Source organism: Schistocerca piceifrons, chromosome 1 (assembly GCF_021461385.2).
Source record: "Schistocerca piceifrons isolate TAMUIC-IGC-003096 chromosome 1, iqSchPice1.1, whole genome shotgun sequence".
NCBI classification, from domain to species: Eukaryota; Metazoa; Arthropoda; class Insecta; order Orthoptera; family Acrididae; genus Schistocerca; species Schistocerca piceifrons.
This window is the reverse complement of record NC_060138.1, coordinates 1253626539-1253647152: the sequence shown is the minus strand read 5'-3', so window position 1 is coordinate 1253647152 and position 20614 is coordinate 1253626539. Positions and strand designations below refer to the sequence as shown.

The following is a 20614-nucleotide window of genomic DNA, read 5'->3' as shown; positions in this document are numbered from 1 at the left end:
GAAAAGTTTAATTTTTTGGACATGTGGGGTTTCTCAAAATTTCCATTCAAGTGTCCCAGTGTATGCCACTCTGTCCAAATGCAGGGTTACTGTTATGAAGGTTAAATCATACCCCCTTACAAGAAGAATGAGAATTACAGCTGTCAGCTAAAGAAAATTGCTTTCAAATAGTAAAACATAACTAACCAAAGGCACATTTGCATCAATAAGCAAAACTGACTTCAGACCCTCTCAAAATTGTGCCATCTTCATTTTTTTCATAGTCTTTACATATAATCTGTGGCAAACCTGTGTGTAACAAATCACATATAAAGTGGAAATGACATTTCACACAAACACTGTTGAAATACAAAACTTATTACCAAAATAAGTACTGTTTCTGTAATCTGTGTGTGGATACAAGAAGTGAAGCAACACTTGGCCACCTGCCCAATATTCACCTAGATCATTAACAAACATTCCAAAAACCTCATTGAAGTACTCTCATGTTTCTCCTCTCTGCTTGCAGTTATACAAAAAACTTTAATGCAAGTATTTCCATATTTTATGTAATCTCCATTTCAGAAATTTATTCTTAAATTACAGAAATAAGAATAACAATCCAATTTAAAATTAGTTTTGTCCATCACCCTCTTTACTTTTCTTTGAGGGAGATTCAAGTTCGACTGTTACAGGTCCATCATTCTCAATGTTCACGGTCATGTAAGCACCAAACTTTCCATCTGAAACAGCAAACCAGTAAAAGTTAAATAACTTAAATTTTCAGCATACAACAACTTACTGACGTACAGTGCAATGGAGGTTTGGCACATATACGTAAACCACAATATAGTAACTCAGCTTTTATTTAAAACACACACACACACACATACACACACACACACACACACACACACACACAGAGAGAGAGAGAGAGAGAGAGAGAGAGAGAGAGAGAGAGAGAGAGAGAGAGAGAGGGGGGGGGGGGGGCGGGCAGCGCATGCGCGCGCTCTCCTCACGTCACTGTGGCTTGACTGGTTGGACTAGACAGCATACAAACTCATTCTTCCCGACCGAGCGAGGTGGCGCAGTGGTTAGCACACTGGACTCGCATTCGGGAGGACGACGGTTCAATCCCGCGTCCAGCCATCCTGATTTAGGTTTTCCGTGATTTCCCTAGATCACTTCAGGCAAATGCCGGGATGGTTCCTTCGAAAGGGCATGGCCGATTTCCTTCCCCATCCTTCCCTAATCAGAGCTTGTGCTCCGTCTCTAATGACCCCGTTGTCGACGGGACGTTAAACACTAATCTCCTCCTCCTCCTCATTCTTCCCACAGCATCTGATAAAAATGATTGCTTACAAGAAAACTGTCTGGATGATTGATTGATCTGGCCTTGTAACATCAACTGAAATGGCCCTGCTGTGCTGGCATTGCAAACAGCTGAAAGCGAAGGCAAACTACAGCCATAATTTTTCCCAAGGGCATGCAGCTTTACTGTATGGTTAAATGATGATAGCATCCTCTTGGGTAACATATTCCGGAGGTAAAATAGTCGCCCATTCGGACCTCCGGGCAGGGACTATTCACAAGGACGTAATTATCAGGAGAAAGAAAACTGGTGTTCTACGTATCGGAGTGTGGAATGTCAGATCCCTTAATCGGGCAGGTAGATTAGAAAATTTAAAAAGAGAAATGGGTAGGTTACAGTTAGATATAGTGGGAATTAGTGAATTTCAGTGGCAGGAGGAACAAGACTTCTGGTTACATGAATACAGGATTATAAATACAAAATCAAATATGGATAACGCAGGTGTAGGTTTATTAAAGAATAAAAAATACAAGTGTGGGTAAGCTACTACTAACAGCACAGTGAACACATTATTGTAGCCAAGATTGACACAATGCCCTCATCTACCACAGTAGTACAAGTTCATCTGCCAACTAGCTCTGCAGATGGCAAAGAGATTGATGAAATGTATGATGAAATCAAAGAAATTATTCAGATAGTGAAGAGAGACAAAAATTTAATAGTCATGGGGGAGTGGAATTCGATAGAAGGAAAAGTAGTAGGTGAATATGGAATGGTGGAAGGAATGAAAGAGGAAGCCACCTGGTAGAATTTCGTACAGGCTCATGGCTCAAGGCTCATGAAAGATGCCTGGAGACATTGGAAGGTTTCAGATAGATTATATAACGGTAAGACAGAGATTCAGGAAACAGGTTTCAAATTGTAAGACATTTCCAAAGGCAGATAGGGATTGTGACCACAATCTATTGGTGAGGAACTGTAGATTAAAACTGAAGAGACTGGAAAAAAGGTGGGAATTTAAGGAGATGGGAACTGGGTAAATTGAAAGAACCAGAGGTTGTAGAGAGTACAAAAGCGAGCATTAGGGTACGATTGACAAGAACGGGGGAAAGAAATACAGTAGAAGAATGGGTAGCTTTGAAGTATGAAATAGTGAAGGCAGCAAAGGATCAATTAGGTAAAAAGACGAGGGCTAGTAGAAATCCGTGGGTAACAGAAGAAATATTGAATTTAATTGACAAATAGAGAAAATATAAAAATGCAGTAAATGAAGCAGACAAATGTCTCAAAAATGAGATCAAGTGCAAGATGGCTAAGCACGGATGGCTAGAGGACAAATGTAAGGATGTAGAGACATACATCACTAGAGGTAAGCTAGGTACTGCCTACAAGAAAATTAGAGAGACCTTTGGAGAAAAGACAACCTTTTTGTATGAATATCAAGAGCTCAGATGGAAAACCAGTTCTAAGCAAAGAAGGGAAAGTTGAAAGGTGGAAGGAGTGCATAGAGGGTCTATACAAGGGCAATGTACTTGAGGACAATATTATGGAAATGGAAGAGGATGTAGATGAAATGGGAGATATGATACTGCGTGAAGAGTTTAACAGAGCACTGAAAGACCTAATTCGAAACAAAGCCCCGGGTGTAGACAACATTCCATTAGAACCACTGACAGCCTTGGCAGACCCAGCACTGACAAAACTCTACCATCTGGTGAGCTAGATGTATGAGACAAGCGAAATACCCTCAGACTTCAAGAAGAATATAATAATTCCAATCCCAAAGAAAGCAGGTGTTGACAGGTGTGAAAATTACCGAGGTATCGGTTTAATAAGTCACGGCTGCAAAATACTAACACAAATTCTTTACAGGCAAATGGAAAAACTGGTAGAAGCTGACCTTGGGGCAGATCAGTTTTGATTCCGTAGAAATGTTGGAACATGTAACAACTAGTCTTAGAAGATAGATTAAGGAAAGGCAAACCTACATTTCTACTATTTGTAGACATAGAGAAAGCTTTTGACAATGTTGACTGGAATACTCTCTTTCAGATTCTGAAGGTGCCAAGGGTCAAATACAGGGAACGAAAGTCTAGTTACAATTTGTACAGAAAACAGATGGCAGTCATAAGAGTCAAGGGGCATGAAAGGGAAGCAGTGGTTGGGAAGGGAGTGAGACAGGGTTGCAGCCTTTCACCGATGTTATTCAATCTGTATATTGAGTAAGCAGTAATGGAAACAAAAGAAAAATTCAGAGTAGGAATTAAAAGTAGGAATTAAAATCCATGGAGAAGAAATGAAAACTCTGAGGTTTGCTGATGACATTGTAATTTTGACAGAGACAGCAAAGGACATGGAAGAGCAGTTGAACGGGATGGACAATGTCTTGAAATGAACATCAACAAAAGCAAAACAAGGATAATGGAATGTATTCGAATTAAATCAGGTGATGCTGAGGGGATTAGATTAGGCAATGAGACGCTTAAAGTAGTAAAGGAGTTTTGCTATTTGAGGAGCAAAATAACTGATGATGGTCGAAGTAGAGAAGATATAAAATGTATACTGGCAATGGCAAGGAAAGCGTTTCTGAATAAGAGAAATCTGTTAACATCGAGTATAGATTTAAGTGTCCGGAAGTGTTTTCTAAAAGTATTTGTATGGAGTTTAGCCATGTATGGATGTTAAACATGGACGATAAATAGTTTGGACAAGAAGAGAATAGAAGCCTTAGAAATGTGGTGCTACAGAAGAATGCTGAAGATTAGATGGGTAGATCACATAACTAACGAGGAGGTACTGAATAGAATTGGGGAGAAGAGAAATTTGTGGCACAACTTGACTAGCAGAAGGGATCGGTTCATAGGACATGTTCTTGAGGCACCAAGGGATCACCAGGTTAGTATTACAGGGCAGTGTGGAGGGCAAAAATCGTAGAGGAAGATCAAGAGATGAACACACAAGCAGATTCAGAAGGCTGTAGGATGCAGTAGGTAATGGGACATGAAGAAGCTTGCACAGGATAGAGTAGCATGGAGAGCTACATCAAACCAGTCTCTGGACTGAAGACCACGAGAACAACCACAAACAAGAGAACTGTCTTTGTAGCTCACGCTCTATTTCTTCGTGGATAACATTTTTCGGGGCAGGCTGCCATCATCATACCTAAGGAAAATAACTACTTCTCCTCTTCTGATGAATTTTGAGTTGCATCTATAGCAGCAGCAATTCAGGATCATTTTTGTAAAAGTGCATATCATGGTCACAGAACTTTATGATGATCTCCTGTCTTTAATTAACAAAAATGATTACATCTACTAGCCATCTTAAGGTATACAGTGTAGGGTACTCTCCGTAACATTTGTCCCCTTTCCTCTTTTATTCACAAATGGTATTTGGGAAGAAGGACTTGCTGGTAAGATTACATATAAACCTGAAATTCTCTGATTTTACTGTCGTTGTCATTACACAAGATATATGAGAGGAAATGGTATTCCAGATGACTATGATGAACATCATCTCCAGCAGCATTTACTACTGTAGTTTGGTATGCATCTCTCTTATGCTCTCATGCTTGGTAGAAGGGACTGTGATGAAATGAAGTACTCTTCTTGTGAACTTTTCCATCTCCTTTAATAAACATAGCTTGTAAGTGTGTCACATAAGCAATACTCAAGACTCGGTTGAAAGAGAATCATACATGCAATCTTTACAATGTAATTACATTTCATTAAATTCTCCTGATGAATTTCACTCTTGCCATCTCCTTTTCTATAACCGCTTCTATGGTTATTCCACTTTAAATCACTCTGACCACATATTCTTTGACATTTAACTACTGCGAGTGCCAACTACTGCAGCATGTGTTGACGCATTGCCCATCTTCCCGTAGTTTGCTACTAGCAATGTGATACAATTGTAGAATCACAAAGCTTCCATTGTTGTCTTATAAGATAATTCACAGTTATCATGAATAGTAATCACCTTATAATACTCTCCTTGGGACAGCTGAACTTAAGAATTCCTCAATTCAATCACAAGCTGATCTAATATTCCATAAGCTAGTATTTCATTCACTAGCCACCAATGCCTAACTAATCAACTTTTGAAGGACTAGAAACATCATATCACCCTGGGTGCTGCTGTTTACTGCCCTCTGGATACAGCTTTAAGTGTGTCCATAACACAACAACAGAATGTTGTTGCAATATACAAGGTAGGTCCACAAAGTAAGTTCCATTTCGTTTGTATAAAACAAACATGTACAGATACAGAAAAAATATTTGTTGTATAAAAATCTACAAATGTTAAATACTTTTATACACAGCTTCCAAAATTTTGTAGACACTTGTCACAGGTTTATATGTAATCTTACCAGCAAGTCCTTCTTCCCCAGTTTTGTATGCCTTCTTCATAGAATCTGCTGCATATGTATTCAACCATGTGGTAACATGTTCTTTCAGCTCGTCATCATCATTGAATTGTTGACCACCAAGGACAGATTTTTAGGTGTAAGAAGAGACAAAAGTCACTAGGAGAGTGGTCTGGGACGTACAGAGGATTATCAAACGCATCCCAGTGAAATTCCCGTAAGAGTTGTTTGATCACATTGCCATGTGAGGTCAAACATTATTGTGAAAAAGCAACACCTTTTGACAGTAATCCTCGGCACTTGTTCTGTATTGCGCAGCACAATTTCTTAATGGTCTCGCAGTAACCATGTGCATTGACTGTTTGGCCTCGTGGTAAGAAATCAATCAGCAGAATGCCCCTTTCCTGTCCAAAAAACGGTGCACATGACTTTTCGAGGTGTCAAGATTTGCTTAGGCTTAATCTTCATTGGGGATGATGTGTGCCTCCATTCCATTGATTGCCATTTTGTTCCAGGGGTGTTGTACGATACCCAAGTTTCATCCCCAGTGACTATCCAAGAAAGAAAACCATCGCCTTCTTCACTGTAGAAAAACTGAAGTGCACTGCCCATCCGTTGTTTCTTGTGTTGTTCAGTAAGAATTTTGGGAACCCAACGTGAGCAAAGTTTTCAAAATTTCAGTTTTTCAGTAACAATTTCATGAATTAGTGATCATGAGATTTGCAGTACTTCCATAGCAAGGGCACTGCCCATCCATTGTTTTTTGTGTTGTTCAGTAAGAATTCTGGGGACCCAACGTGAGCAAAGTTTTTGAAATTTCAGTTTTTCAGTAACAATTTCATGAATTAGTGATCATGAGATTTGCGGAACTTCCATAGCAAGGGCACTAAGTGTAAACTTACGGTTGTGCTTAATCTCCTCTTCAATTGTGCTTAATCTTCTCTTCAATTGTGTGAACCAGTTCATCAGTAACCACAGATGGGCGTCCACTTCATTCTTCATCGTGCACTTGATCAAGTCCTTCATTGAACTGTCTGACCCATCTTCAAACCATTGAATCACTCATAGCATTTTGTCCTTAAACCTTGCAGATTTGCCAATGAATTTGCTTTGGTTTAACTTTCTTTGCATTAAGGAAATGACTCACAGATCTGATTCCACACATGGTGGCATTTTCCATTACGGCTGACATTACAAAGAAGCACTAAAATGCACAAGTTGGCAGCAGTGATCTGAAAATGGTAAACATGTCTTCTCCTTGAGTCAGAGTAACTGCTGCTCATGCTCGGAACTGCGATCATAGCGCTGCTGCGGATAGAAATAGAACTTACTTTGTGGACAACTTTCTTAAGTCTCATTATGTCTAGTTGCATTTCCCTTGCTGACAAATTGATTTTATTTCTTACCCATGTTCACCTATCTCAATACCTGTCATTTTGGCCTTTGTGCCACAATTGAAAATAATAACCAATAGTACCATCTTTCTTGGTGAAACAACTTAGGGAGACAATACAGAAGGCTATTTCAGACTTCTCTCTGTTGTCCTATGATTTGGTAAAAACGATCACCGAGTTGAATGCATTCTCCAGCAGCAATTTTCTAGGAGTCATATTGAACCCTCCCCCCCATGAACCATGGACCTTGCCGTTGGTGGGGAGGCTTGCGTGCCTCAGCGATACAGATAGCCGTACCGTAGGTGCAACCACAACGGAGGGGTATCTGTTGAGAGGCCAGACAAACGTGTGGTTCCTGAAGAGGGGCAGCAGCCTTTTCAGTAGTTGCAAGGGCAACAGTCTGGATGATTGACTGATCTGGCCTTGTAACAATAACCAAAACGGCCTTGCTGTGCTGGTACTGCGAACGGCTGAAAGCAAGGGGAAACTACAGCCGTAATTTTTCCCGAGGGCATGCAGCTTTACTGTATGATTACATGATGATGGCGTCCTCTTGGGTAAAATATTCCGGAGGTAAAATAGTCCCCCATTCGGATCTCCGGGCGGGGACTACTCAAGAGGATGTCGTTATCAGGAGAAAGAAAACTGGCGTTCTACGGATCGGAGCGTGGAATGTCAGATCCCTTAATCGGGCAGGCAGGTTAGAAAATTTAAAAAGGGAAATGGATAGGTTGAAGTTAGACATAGTGGGAATTAGTGAAGTTCGGTGGCAGGAGGAACAAGACTTCTGGTCAGGTGACTACAGGGTTATAAACACAAAATCAAATAGGGGTAATGCAGGAGTAGGTTTAATAATGAATAGGAAAATAGGAATGCGGGTAAGCTACTACAAACAGCATAGTGAACGCATTATTGTGGCCAAGATAGATACGAAGCCCACGCCTACTACAGTAGTACAAGTTTATATGCCAACTAGCTCTGCAGATGACGAAGAAATTGAAGAAATGTATGATGAAATAAAAGAAATTATTCAGATTGTGAAGGGAGACGAAAATTTAATAGTCATGGGTGGCTGGAATTCGAGTGTAGGAAAAGGGAGAGAAGGAAACATAGTAGGTGAATATGGATTGGGGGACAGAAATGAAAGAGGAAGCCGCCTGGTCGAATTTTGCACAGAGCACAACATAATCATAACTAACACTTGGTTTAAGAATCATGAAAGAAGGTTGTATACATGGAAGAACCCTGGCGATACTAAAAGGTATCAGATAGATTATATAATGGTAAGACAGAGATTTAGGAACCAGGTTTTAAATTGTAAGACATTTTCAGGGGCAGATGTGGACTCTGACCACAATCTATTGGTTATGACCTGTAGATTAAAACTGAAGAAACTGCAAAAAGGTGGGAATTTAAGGAGATGGGACCTGGATAAACTAAAAGAACCAGAGGTTGTACAGAGATTCAGGGAGAGCATAAGGGAGCAACTGACAGGAATGGGGGAAATAAATACAGTAGAAGAAGAATGGGTAGCTTTGAGGGATGAAGTAGTGAAGGCAGCAGAGGATCAAGTAGGTAAAAAGACGAGGGCTAGTAGAAATCCTTGGGTAACAGAAGAAATATTGAATTTAATTGATGAAAGGAGAAAATATAAAAATGCAGTAAGTGAAACAGGCAAAAAGGAATACAAACGTCTCAAAAATGAGATCGACAGGAAGTGCAAAATGGCTAAGCAGGGATGGCTAGAGGACAAATGTAAGGATGTAGAGGCCTATCTCACTAGGGGTAAGATAGATACCGCCTACAGGAAAATTAAAGAGACCTTTAGAGATAAGAGATCGACTTGTATGAATATCAGGAGCTCAGATGGAAACCCAGTTCTAAGCAAAGAAGGGAAAGCAGAAAGGTGGAAGGAGTATATAGAGGGTCTATACAAGGGCGATGTACTTGAGGAAAATATTATGGAAATGGAAGAGGATGTAGGTGAAGATGAAATGGGAGATATGATACTGCGTGAAGAGTTTGACAGAGCACTGAAAGACCTGAGTCGAAACAAGGCTCCCGGAGTAGACAATATTCCATTGGAACTACTGACGGCCGTGGGAGAGCCAGTCCTGACAAAACTCTACCATCTGGTGAGCAAGATGTATGAAACAGGCGAAATACCCTCAGACTTCAAGAAGAATATAATAATTCCAATCCCAAAGAAAGCAGGTGTTGACAGATGTGAAAATTACCGAACTATCAGCTTAATAAGTCACAGCTGCAAAATACTAACACGAATTCTTTACAGACGAATGGAAAAACTAGTAGAAGCCAACCTCGGGGAAGATCAGTTTGGATTCCGTAGAAACACTGGAACACGTGAGGCAATACTGACCTTACGACTTATCTTAGAAGAAAGATTAAGGAAAGGCAAACCTACGTTTCTAGCATTTGTAGACTTAGAGAAAGCTTTTGACAATGTTGACTGGAATACTCTCTTTCAAATTCTAAAGGTGGCAGGAGTAAAATACAGGGAGCGAAAGGCTATTTACAATTTGTACAGAAACCAGATGGCAGTTATAAGAGTCGAGGGACATGAAAGGGAAGCAGTGGTTGGGAAGGGAGTAAGACAGGGTTGTAGCCTCTCCCCGATGTTATTCAATCTGTATATTGAGCAAGCAGTAAAGGAAACAAAAGAAAAATTCGGAGTAGGTACTAAAATTCATGGAGAAGAAATAAAAACTTTGAGGTTCGCCGATGACATTGTAATTCTGTCAGAGACAGCATAGGACTTGGAAGAGCAGTTGAATGGAATGGACAGTGTCTTGAAAGGAGGATATAAGATGAACATCAACAAAAGCAAAATGAGGATAATGGAATGTAGTCTAATTAAGTCGGGTGATGCTGAGGGAATTAGATTAGGAAATGAGGCACTTAAAGTAGTAAAGGAGTTTTGCTATTTGGGGAGCAAAATAACTGATGATGGTCGAAGTAGAGAGGATATAAAATGTAGGCTGGCAATGGCAAGGAAAGCGTCTCTGAAGAAGAGAAATTTGTTAACATCCAGTATAGATTTAAGTGTCAGGAAGTCATTTCTGAAAGTATTCGTATGGAGTGTAGCCATGTATGGAAGTGAAACATGGACGATAAATAGTTTGGACAAGAAGAGAATAGAAGCTTTCGAAATGTGGTGCTACAGAAGAATGCTGAAGATTAGATGGGTAGATCATATAACTAATGAGGAAGTATTGAAGTTGGTAGGACATGTTCTGAGGCATCAAGGGATCACCAATTTAGTATTGGAGGGCAGCGTGGAGGGTAAAAATCGTAGAGGGAGACCAAGAGATGAATACACTAAGCAGATTCAGAAGGATGTAGGTTGCAGTAGGTACTGGGAGATGAAAAAGCTTGCACAGGATAGAGTAGCATGGAGAGCTGCATCAAACCAGTCTCAGAACTGAAGACCACAACAACAACACATATTGAACCCTAGTGTCTCTTCCAGTCATTCACAACCTTGCTCGCCACATATATTACGAAAGTCTATTGTACAATCTCCTGGAATTTTATTCCCTTTTTCAATCTCAAAGATGAATCTTTGTTGTTGATTGCACAGTTAATCAGAAATATTTTACTGTGTCTACTAAGCAGGATGGTTTTTCTTCCTTTCTTGGTATTTATTTAACCAGTTGTTGTCAACTGATTGTTCTTCAAAATGGAAATATCAGCAAGGCAAACATGACAGTGGCCTACAAAGAATCGTCTAGCATCAGGGTCTAAGCCATTTTCAAGGAGGAACACTGTGAGTTGGATAGTGTTACCCCGAGGTGCAGTAAGCTGACTTTCTTTGAATTGGTGAATGTTATTGCACCAACTGTCCTCCTCATCTCACCTTTACAATTCTACTAGCTGTTGCCAAGCTTGCTCCCAACAGTGTATGAACCTATTGTGGATTTAATATGATCTGTTACAAAGGCTTGTATAAGTCTGGCACCAAGGTATTTATGTTCTGTTTGAGCCAATTCTGTAGGGAACCCTGCCATTAAAAATGTAACCATGGCTCTAATAACCATGTACAGATCTGATCATGTGTATTGAACAGAAATGCTAATGGTTGGTTGGTTGGTTTGAAGATTAAAGGGACCAAACTACTAAGGTCATTGGTCCCTTGTTTCATAAACACACAGAGCATATTGAAACCATCCACCAGTCAGGCTAAGCACTAAAATAATAATTCCGGGGGCAGAAAAGCCCCAAGGTCAATGGTAAGGCAACATAGAAAATGGAGCACAGCAACAAAAACAACTTATAGAAGAAAGGCAGGAAGAATTAAAACTGTACATCAGAGGACCGTGGCTGGCTGATCACAAAAATAAAAGGATGAGCCAGCCACTCTGCAACATGTTAAAACCTTCAGCCTAAAAGATTAGGGTGGAGTTGAATTACAACACAAAACGAAGTAAAATAACAGCACAAATGAGGGTGACACAATAAAATTAGATGGACCTATAAACCATGATCTGTCATAGAGACATTGTCACCTAAAAGAGATGATAAATCACCCAGGAGATTAAAATTTCGCCTGAGGGTAGTTAAAAGAGGGTATTCCAACAACATATGGGCCACCGTCATGTTTGCACCACAGCGACAATGACGGGGGTCATGACCATGCGTCAGCCAAGAGTGACCAATGCGGAGCCTACAGACAACACCAGAATCCCTGCGAGAGGTCCGCATGGAGGATCCCCACACAGTCGTGGTCTGCTTTACTCACCGCAGCTTGTTGGGTGCAGACAGAGTGTGCCATTCGTCTCCCCACATCCCAAAGACCCAATGGCGCAACACCTTTCGGAGATCAGCTGCTGGTAGGCCGATCTCTAGCGTCAGCTTGCGGGTAGCCTCTTTGGCTAACTTGTCGTCGAGTTCGTTTCCCGCTTTCCCAATGTGTCCCGGGGTCCATATGAACCATATGAACACCACTGAACATCCACACAGTTCAATAGCGTGAACGGACTCCTGGATGGCAACAACAATGGGATGGCGTGGGTAGCATTGGTCAGGAGCCTGCAGACTACTGAGAGAGTCACCGCAAATGACGAAGGACTCTCCAGTGCTGGTACGAATATGCTCAAGGGCACGAAAACTGGCTGTTAGCTCTGCGGTGTAAACACTGCAGCCTTCCGGCAAGGAGCGCTGGTCTACATAGTCCGCATGAGCGTAAGTGTACCCCACACGGCCATCAACCATCGAGCCATCGTTATAGATAACCTCCGAGTCACGGGATGCATCTAGGAGAGCAAGAAACTGGTGGCGCAAGACTGCAGGAGGAACTGAATCTTTTTACCATCGTGAGAGGTCCAGCCGAAGCTGTGGCCAATGAATACACCAAGGTTGTATATGTGGGTGGACCTGGAAAGCAGATGGAAGAGGCAAAGATTCGAGGTCACTAAGGAGTGACCAAACACGGATCCCAATTGTATGTCCTGATTGTGGCCGCCGGTGTGGGATATGGACTGCCACATTAGTGAAAAGGAGACAGTAGTTAGGGTGACGGGGCGAACAACGGACGTGTGCAGCATAGTCAGCTAAGAGTTGTTGATGCCGGACGCGAAGTGGAGGAACCCCAGCCTCAGCAAGTACGCTATTAACAGGGCTGGTGCGGAATGCTCCCATCGCCTTTCGAACCCCACAGTGGTGAACGGGGTCCAGCAGTTGCAATGCTGAGGGCGACGCTGAGCCATACGCCACACTCCCATAATCGAGTCAAAGTGAAACCCATGGGCTAGGGCCCACGCCTGCGCATGGCTCCCTGCAACCTACGTTCTGCAACACTAATGGTGGAGGAGCTGAAAAAGATGCAGAAATCGTCAGCATATAACGTGCGTGAGACGGACGACCCTACTGCTGCTGCAAGGCCATTAATGGCCACAAGGAAAAGTGGCACGCTCAATACAGAGCCCTGTGGTACGCCATTTTCCTGGACATGAAGGGAACTATGGGATGTGCCAAGTAAAATGCGGAATGTCCGAACAGATAAAAAATTCTGAATAAAAATGGGGAGAGAGCCCCGGAGACCCCACCCGTGCAACGTGGCAAGAATATGGTGCCGCCAAGTCATCTCATATGCTCTGGAGAGGTCGAAAAAGATGGAGACAAGGTGTTGGCACCTGGAAAAAGCAGTGCGGATTGCAGACTCGAGGAAGACCAAAGTATCGGCGGTGGAACGGCCTGGACGGAAGCCGCTCTGGCACGGAGCCAGGAGACCCCGAGACTCGAGGAGCCAACACAGCCGTCGACTCACCACATGTTCTAGTAGCTTGCACAGAGTGTTTGTTAAGCTGATGGGCTGATAGCTATCCACATTAAGCAGGTCCTTACTAGGCTTCAGCACCTGAATGATGGTACTTTCTCGCCACTGTGACGGAAAGACACCATTGCCCCATATGTGGTTGAAGAGGGCAAGAACACATTGCTGACAGTCTGGGGACAGGTGTTTGGGCATCTGATTGTGGATGCCACCTGGCCCAGAGACTGTATCAGGGCACCGTGCCAGGGCGCTTTGGAGTTCCCACGAACTAAACGGGGCATTATACGCCTCAGGGTGGCGAGAAGCAAAAGAAAGTTGTTTGCCTTCCTCCCTGCGTTTCAGCGCACGAAACACGGGTAGGTAATTCCCCGACGCAGAGGCCCGAACATAGTGATGAGCGAAATGCTCAGCGATTGCATCAGCATCGGTGCATAGCGCCCCGTGGATGGAAGGCCCTGGGACACCTGTAGAGTGCTGCAATCCGAAGAGGCGCCGAATATTCATCCACACCTGGGAGGGTGAAGTACGGGAACCAATGGTGGAAACGTACCTCTCCCAGCACTCCTGTTTTTGCCTTTTGATGAGCCTCCGGACCTGAGCACGGATACGTTTGAATAAAATGAGGTTCTCCAAAGACGGGTGCTGCTTATGGCGCTGAAGAGTCTGCAGACGCTCTTTAATGGCTTCAGTGACCTCTGGCGACCACCAAGGCACTGACTTTTGCTGGGGGCACCCCAACGAACCAGGATTGGTACGTTCTGTAGCAGAAACAATCGCTGTAGTCAGTGTCTCAACCACCACATAGATGTTACCGTGGGGGAGAGATTCAACAGTGGCAGCAGAGGAGAACACTTCCCAGTTTGCCTTGCTAAACCCATCGGGGCAAACGTTCGGGGGAGCGATGCTGGGGTAGTGAAAGGAAGGTGGGAAAATGGTCACTACCACACAAGTCGTCATGGACTCTACAGTGGACTGATGGTACAAGCCCTGGGCTGCACAACGACAGATCTATGGCCACGAACATACCATGCGCCACACTGAAATGTGTGGCGACGGCAGTGTTTAAGAGGCAGAGGCCGAGTTGGGAGATGAGATTCTCGACATCTCTGCCTCGGCCAGTAATCTTCGTTCCACCCCACAGGGGATTGTGGGCGTTAAAGTCTCCCAGGAGAAGAAAAGGCGTGGGGAGTTGAGTGACAAGTGCAGCCAATTCGGTCAGGGGGACTGGACCACCTGGAGGGAGATAACTGTCTGCAGTGTCTATGTCCTGGGTAGTCCTTACCCTGACAGCCACAGCTTCCAATGATGTGTGAAGGGGCACAGGAGCACTATATACAGAGTTAAGGACATACACGCAGGCTCTACCTGACACATTATTGTAAACGCTACGGTTACAGTAATAGCCCCTGTATACAGGAAGGACAGGGGTCCGCATTGCCGGGAAACAGGTTTCCTGGAGGGCAATGCAGAAAGCAGGTGTCATGCTTAGAAGCTGACGTAACTCAGGCAGATGGCTAAAATAACCGCCACAATTCCACTGGAGGATTGTACAAAGCATGTCCTGTAAGGGCATGAAGGCACTGAAAAGGCAAATTACTTCGCAGGGTCACATGCTGCCACCGACTGAGGGACTGATGTCGCAACGTCCATCGTTTCTGAGGAGACGGCGAGATCCAGGTCACCAGGGGAAGCAAAGAACTCGACCTCATTCTCAGAGGCTGAGCTTACAGGAAGCGGTGGCACGGGAACCACTGGGTCCTTATTCTTCTTAGAGAGCTTCCTCTTCTCTCTCTTGTCTTTGGGAGGAGAGTTCGCATGCTGGGAGGGCTTCCCTGACGTATTGTCAGGAACAGAGGAAGAGCATGAAGCCCTTCGACCAGCAGCTGGTGGTTTCCTCAGCCACCAGCTAGTGTCTTGTGAGACACTGGTAAAGTCTTTGGAAGGGTCTCCCCCAAGGGACCCCTTCCGAACGAGTGAGGCCGGAGGAGGCTGTTGCTTCTCCTGCTGAGTAGTGGAAGATAGAGCGGCCCCTACCAGCGGTGGGGCAGGCGTAACTTGACTGTTCTGTGGGCCAACTGAGAAAGGAGTCTGCAGGCACTGGTGGCGGCAATGTGACAGCAGCATAACTCCTCAACATAGGTGTGGGGTTGAGTCGTTCTAGCTTCTTCTTTGCCTCTTGGTAAGTTAAACGGTCCAGGGTCTTAATTTCTTGTATCTTCCGCTCTCGCTGGTAGACTGCACAGTCTGGCGAGCAGGGAGAATGATGCTCCCACAGTTAACGCAGGTGGGAGGTGGAGCACATGGAGCATTGGGATGCAAAGGTCATCCACAATCTCGACACGTGGGGCTCGCAGTGCATCTGGAGGACATGTGTCCGAACTTCCAGCACTGGAAGCATCGCACAGGGGGCGGGACATAGGGCTTGACATCGCAGTGGTAGATCATGGCCTTGACCTTCTCGGGCAAGCAGTCGCCCTCAAAGGCCAGGATGAAAGCACCGGTAGCGATCCTATTAACCTTGGGCCCCCAAAAGGCACGACGGACAAAGTGTACACCTCGTCATGCCAGATTCTCCTGTAGCTCGTCATCAGACTGTAGCAGAAGATCTTTATGAAAGATAATCCCCTGGACCAAATTTAGGGACTTATGGGGAGTGACATTAACAGGTATGTCACCGAGCTTCTCACAGGCGAGTAATGCCCGTGACTGTGCAGATGAAGCTGCTTGTATCAGGATGGCCCTGCTCCTCATTTTGGAAAGAGACGCCACTTCCCCAAACTTATCTTCGAGATTGTTCACAAATAAGAGAGGCTTAGTCCCCAAAAACGAATCTCCATTGGTTCTGCTGCATACAAGGTATCGCGGGGAATACGGCTCCTGTCTGTCCGCAGCCCTACATCCCTCCCAGGGCGTGGCTAGGGAAGGGAATGATTTGGGGTGATATGTCACAGTGTTAAAGTCTACCTTACCACGCTTAGAGACGTTGGCGGTCATTTGACCACCAGATTGAGACTTCATCCGCTTCAGTGCAGATCATCTGCCCCGATGCCACCCACTCCGACCAGGGTGTTTTAATATGTCAGAATTTCAAGAAGAAACAACTGGAAGGTCACAGTACTGGAACCTTTTTTTTCCCCTCCACAAATCAAGCTCTGAATAGGGGTGTCCTCCATTTTGATGAGGTCACAGGTCAAAGCTGAAAGGTTATCCTCGATGAGGGATGTTATCTAGGATGAAAAGTCATCAACAGATGTAGAACTAATTTTAGGTATGACCCAGCGAAGTGAGTTTGGATCCATGCTGTTCATATTGTAAACTAATGGCCTCGCAGATGAAACTTCATGCAGACGATGCATTTATCTGTAATGAATTACTATCTGAATAAAGCTGCACAAATATTCAGTCAGCTCTTGATAAGATTTCAAAGTGGTGTTAAGATTGGCAACTTGCTTTAAATGTTTAGGGATGTAAAATCTTGCACTCCACAAAATGAAAAACTGTATCATATAATTACAGTAGCAATGAGTCACAGTTTGAAACTATAAACCCAGTTAAATACCTGGGTGCAACAACTTTTAGGAATGCGAAAGAAAACAGTCACATAGGCTCAGTTGCAGGCAAGGCAAGAGAGAGACTGTGGCTCATTGTTAAGAATACATTAAGCCTGGTGGTCTAGCGGTAAAGCGCATGCCGTAAAACTGAAACATCACAGAATTGAATGCTGGGAAGTATCAGTCTGCCTTTAATCTAGCCTTCACCTCTCAATGATGTGAGGAGTTGCCAGGAATGATATGTTTGGATTCCTTATTGAACCGTTGGTCCCCATTCCATGGATAACTGGGGTATATCCCCTTTCTCTGGATGGATAGCTGATGTAATCAGAGACATGCAATTCACCGAAGTGGTGTCCAATTGACAGACCTGCACTCGCCCATTGAGCCACATACAATTAGTACTATAGGTAGAATATGAGGGTGTATTCAAGTTATAATACCTCTGATTCCTCCTCCCCCCCCCCCCCCACACACACACACAAATTAATGATACAGAAACTGTGAAACTTGTGTCACTTCTCTACGTAATCTCCCTATAGCCGTACACATTTTTCACAATGTTGACACCATGATCCACAGTTGCTGCAAGCACTTCTTTAGGAGTCTGGTGTGACCACTGGAAAATCTCTGAAGAAACAGTGGCACAGCTAGTGAATGTGTGACTATTAAAAGTGTTTTTAATGGTTGGAAACAGCCAAAAGTCACTAGAAACCATGTCAGGAGAGTAAGGAGCATGAGAAATCACTTCAAAGTTTCTGTTGCAAAGAAACTACAACTTCACATTCACCCGATGCACTGCTGCATTGTCTTTGTGAAAGCGCACACAAGTAGCCCTTTCCAGCCTTTTTCATGCACTGCTGGTAGGAGCTGTTGCTTCAAAACATCCCGGTAGGATGCAACTGTCACCTTAGTGCTCTTTGGAATGCAATGAGTAAAAATTATGCCATCTCTGCCCCAGTAAATGTTTGCCCTTTCATTCAACTGACTGGTGCTTTAGTGGCACCCAACACGGATGACACTTACCACATTTTCAGGTCTTCATCCAACACTGTGCGCACAGACCCCATGGAAATGCCAACACTGAAGGCGATTTGTTCTGCACTGATTCGGCAATCCTCCAAAACAACTTTGTCCATTGGCTTGATCATGTCATCAGCTTGGCTAGTGTGAGACCAAGATTGTCTTTTTTTACTGTCACACGATGTTCTACCTTCTTTGAACTGTTGTATCTGCGAATGCATATCACACACATCTATGACACCATCACTACATCTCACTCAACTGTTGATGAATTTCATTGTAGATGTATAAATCGAATGCAGATGCAGCCTGCCTCTCTCTCTCTCTCTCTCTCACCCCCCCCCCCCCCCCCCCCCCCCCCGTCTCTGGAAAATGGCAAAGTTATTCACCTTTTACAAAATCATCCTTGTACTGAGTTCTCAGCAGTTTAAGAAATTGGTTATAAAATTCCTCTGAGCTCTCTGCAGGCATTGCACAGTGGAAGTCTAGTTTGTTACCTTTTAGTACATGATACAGTGTGAACTGACTGACACACAGGATTTCTAAGTTTTTATCTCTTACACTTAGATTCCACCTCTTTCCATTGTCATCTTCAAATATTCGAAGATTTAAGAGTTTACGAGCTCTGTAAATTAAAAATGAATGTTACTTCTACAGTTGATTCTTCAACTGGCAAATAATATGTTTTCCAGCTGCAGAGAGAAATTACTCACAGGTACTCCATATCTGCCTCTGTGTCATCTCTTGAAATTCCGACAAGAACACATAATCCTTTTCCTATGGAGCTGATAACCTCTCCATCAACTGAAACATAAAAGTTTTTTTGTGGAAAATAAAACAAACAAATTTTAATTACAATACTGGATCTGGATAGTACAGCACATCTACAATCGAACAGATTAATTAATCAGAGAACTAGGCTTCCAGGGAAAAATGGGAAATGATATAGGGGGATGATAAATATTTACAGAATTATCCACATGGAAGGTTAAAAAAGAAACATTGCTAAACCATAAACTGAGACAATTTAATCTCTTATTCACAGTCTTCCTCCAATATGTAACTAAGCATATGAGCTTCAATAGCCTTTAAATATACATGTCAGTAGTGAGTTCAATCCACCTACCTGCATCACAAGCAATCACAAACATAGTATATTGTACAGGAACTGGACTTCATGTTGTGAAAGTGAGGTCAATTTCATCCACCTGATGTCACAGAGGATCAAAATATGTTGCTCAGTTGGAAACCAAATAAATTGCCACCTACACATATCTTGTATGTACCTAACAAGAACCACATCTTCTGACAGACTTGGCCAGGAGATTTAGAGCTTGACAGCATAAATTGTATGTTGTTTGTCCCATCCTCTTAAAAGTGCACATCTTTTTTCCACAAAAGGAGCAGATATGAAGTGTGCTGTGCAACGTTCTGAATGCATGTGCAGTGTGAAGACCCATTGTAATTGGAGCTTATGTCTCAACAGACCATGGTGCTTAGCACATGCTATGCATCACTTCCCAACACAGTAGCACTCGCTAATTCTTTTTCCAGAATCAAGCTTAGGACAGTTTTCACAGCTGAACAATTCTAACACTTGTGAACAGCAGACAACTCATAACTGAAGCAGTGATTTATTCTTCAGACTGACCCAAACACTCTTAACATAGACCAAATCATTTCATGCAAAATAAACCTTCACCCACGTTGTATGTTTCAATGTGTCTCAGACATAAACACTAAGCTACACAATCTTCAGTTTGTTACAACCACCCTCATTTTGTTTTCACATTTGTTGTCTTCACCAATTAACCAAATTGTCACCTTTCAACCTAACCTCGACCTCAGGCTGCACTACAGATCAGTTTGTCACCACAACCAACATTTGAGGGAGAGAGTCTAATTCCATACATTAGGAACTGCAGTCATTAAGGCATGCCTCCCATACTTCCTACTAATTGGATTCCCAGCAAAATGCTCGAAACTAATGGCATCTCATCTGACATGGAGGGGGAAAAAAAAGTTCGATAAATGTATAAAATTTCAATCAGTTTTAATCATTTTCTATATACCACTGCATTTTACAATTATCCCAGAGGTTTATGTCTACAGGTAACAGTAATATAAGGGCTACATACTTAATATTTGAATGCTGTTTAGGTGGTCTTAAAATATGCCAAATTTTTAATTAGAGTTAAACAAAACAGTTAACTGATGTGCGTTTGCATGTTGTTACTCTAGTTGATGTGTGACAATATTGTTACAAACTTCCCTTGTCGATAAATAATATTCTTTACAAGTTGATTTCACAACGGATTATTTACATAATGTACCTGTTACACTTGCTTTTAATACTCTCTGGATGACAGCCTTCATAATTAACAAGGCCGAGCGACCATATAAAAAAAAGTCGCGTTAATTGCTCTGTCAGATTATTCGATGGGATGAGTACAATATTCGTACACTTTTGTTACTCGCTCCCATGAAAAAGTGAACCCGGCTTTCCAAATGATGTAATTTTTGTTCAGATACCAAAGAGCTGAAATGACCAGACAAGTACTTTCCGCGCGACATGCATTCATTTGCTAGTATACCATTTCGTTGAATGTCGTCTGCTTTGTTGAGCAACAACCACAGAATATCAGTATATCAGAAGTGCAAAGCCTATCCACAGACATAAATTATGCATGTCTG

At 43.0% G+C, this 20614-nt stretch overlaps 1 protein-coding gene across 3 annotated transcripts; it reads right to left on the bottom strand.

Moving 5' to 3' along the window:
- Positions 1–534: 534 nt before the first annotated feature.
- LOC124803294 (D-aminoacyl-tRNA deacylase 1-like) lies at positions 535–20576 on the bottom strand. 3 transcript variants are annotated; one of them, XR_007017209.1, is made up of 5 exons: positions 20254–20576; positions 18634–18724; positions 18310–18545; positions 17924–18129; positions 535–722 (listed from the first exon to the last, which is right to left on the bottom strand). XR_007017209.1 is itself a non-coding variant. In XM_047264480.1 (4 exons), exons 1-4 carry the CDS (start codon positions 20294–20296, stop codon positions 613–615), a joined length of 480 nt encoding a protein of 159 aa, XP_047120436.1. In that variant the 5' UTR covers positions 20297–20574; the 3' UTR covers positions 535–612. The 3 variants fall into 3 exon arrangements, 2 of the variants coding, with proteins under 2 accessions (XP_047120436.1, XP_047120444.1); XM_047264480.1 differs by lacking the exon at positions 17924–18129 and having other exon boundaries at positions 20254–20574; XM_047264488.1 differs by lacking the exons at positions 17924–18129; positions 20254–20576 and adding an exon at positions 19047–20186.
- Between the last annotated feature and the right edge of the window lie 38 nt (positions 20577–20614).

Excerpts from the sequence above, each read along its gene's own strand:
- LOC124803294 (XM_047264480.1), bottom strand. The coding sequence starts at position 20,296 with ATGAAGGCTGTCATCCAGAGAGTATTAAAAGCAAGTGTAACAG. Across the intron at positions 18,725-20,253 it reads ATTAAAAGCAAGTGTAACAG|TTGATGGAGAGGTTATCAGC; the intron begins GTACATTATGTA and ends TTTATGTTTCAG. Across the intron at positions 723-18,309 it reads CAAGGATGATTTTGTAAAAG|ATGGAAAGTTTGGTGCTTAC; the intron begins GTGAATAACTTT and ends TTGCTGTTTCAG.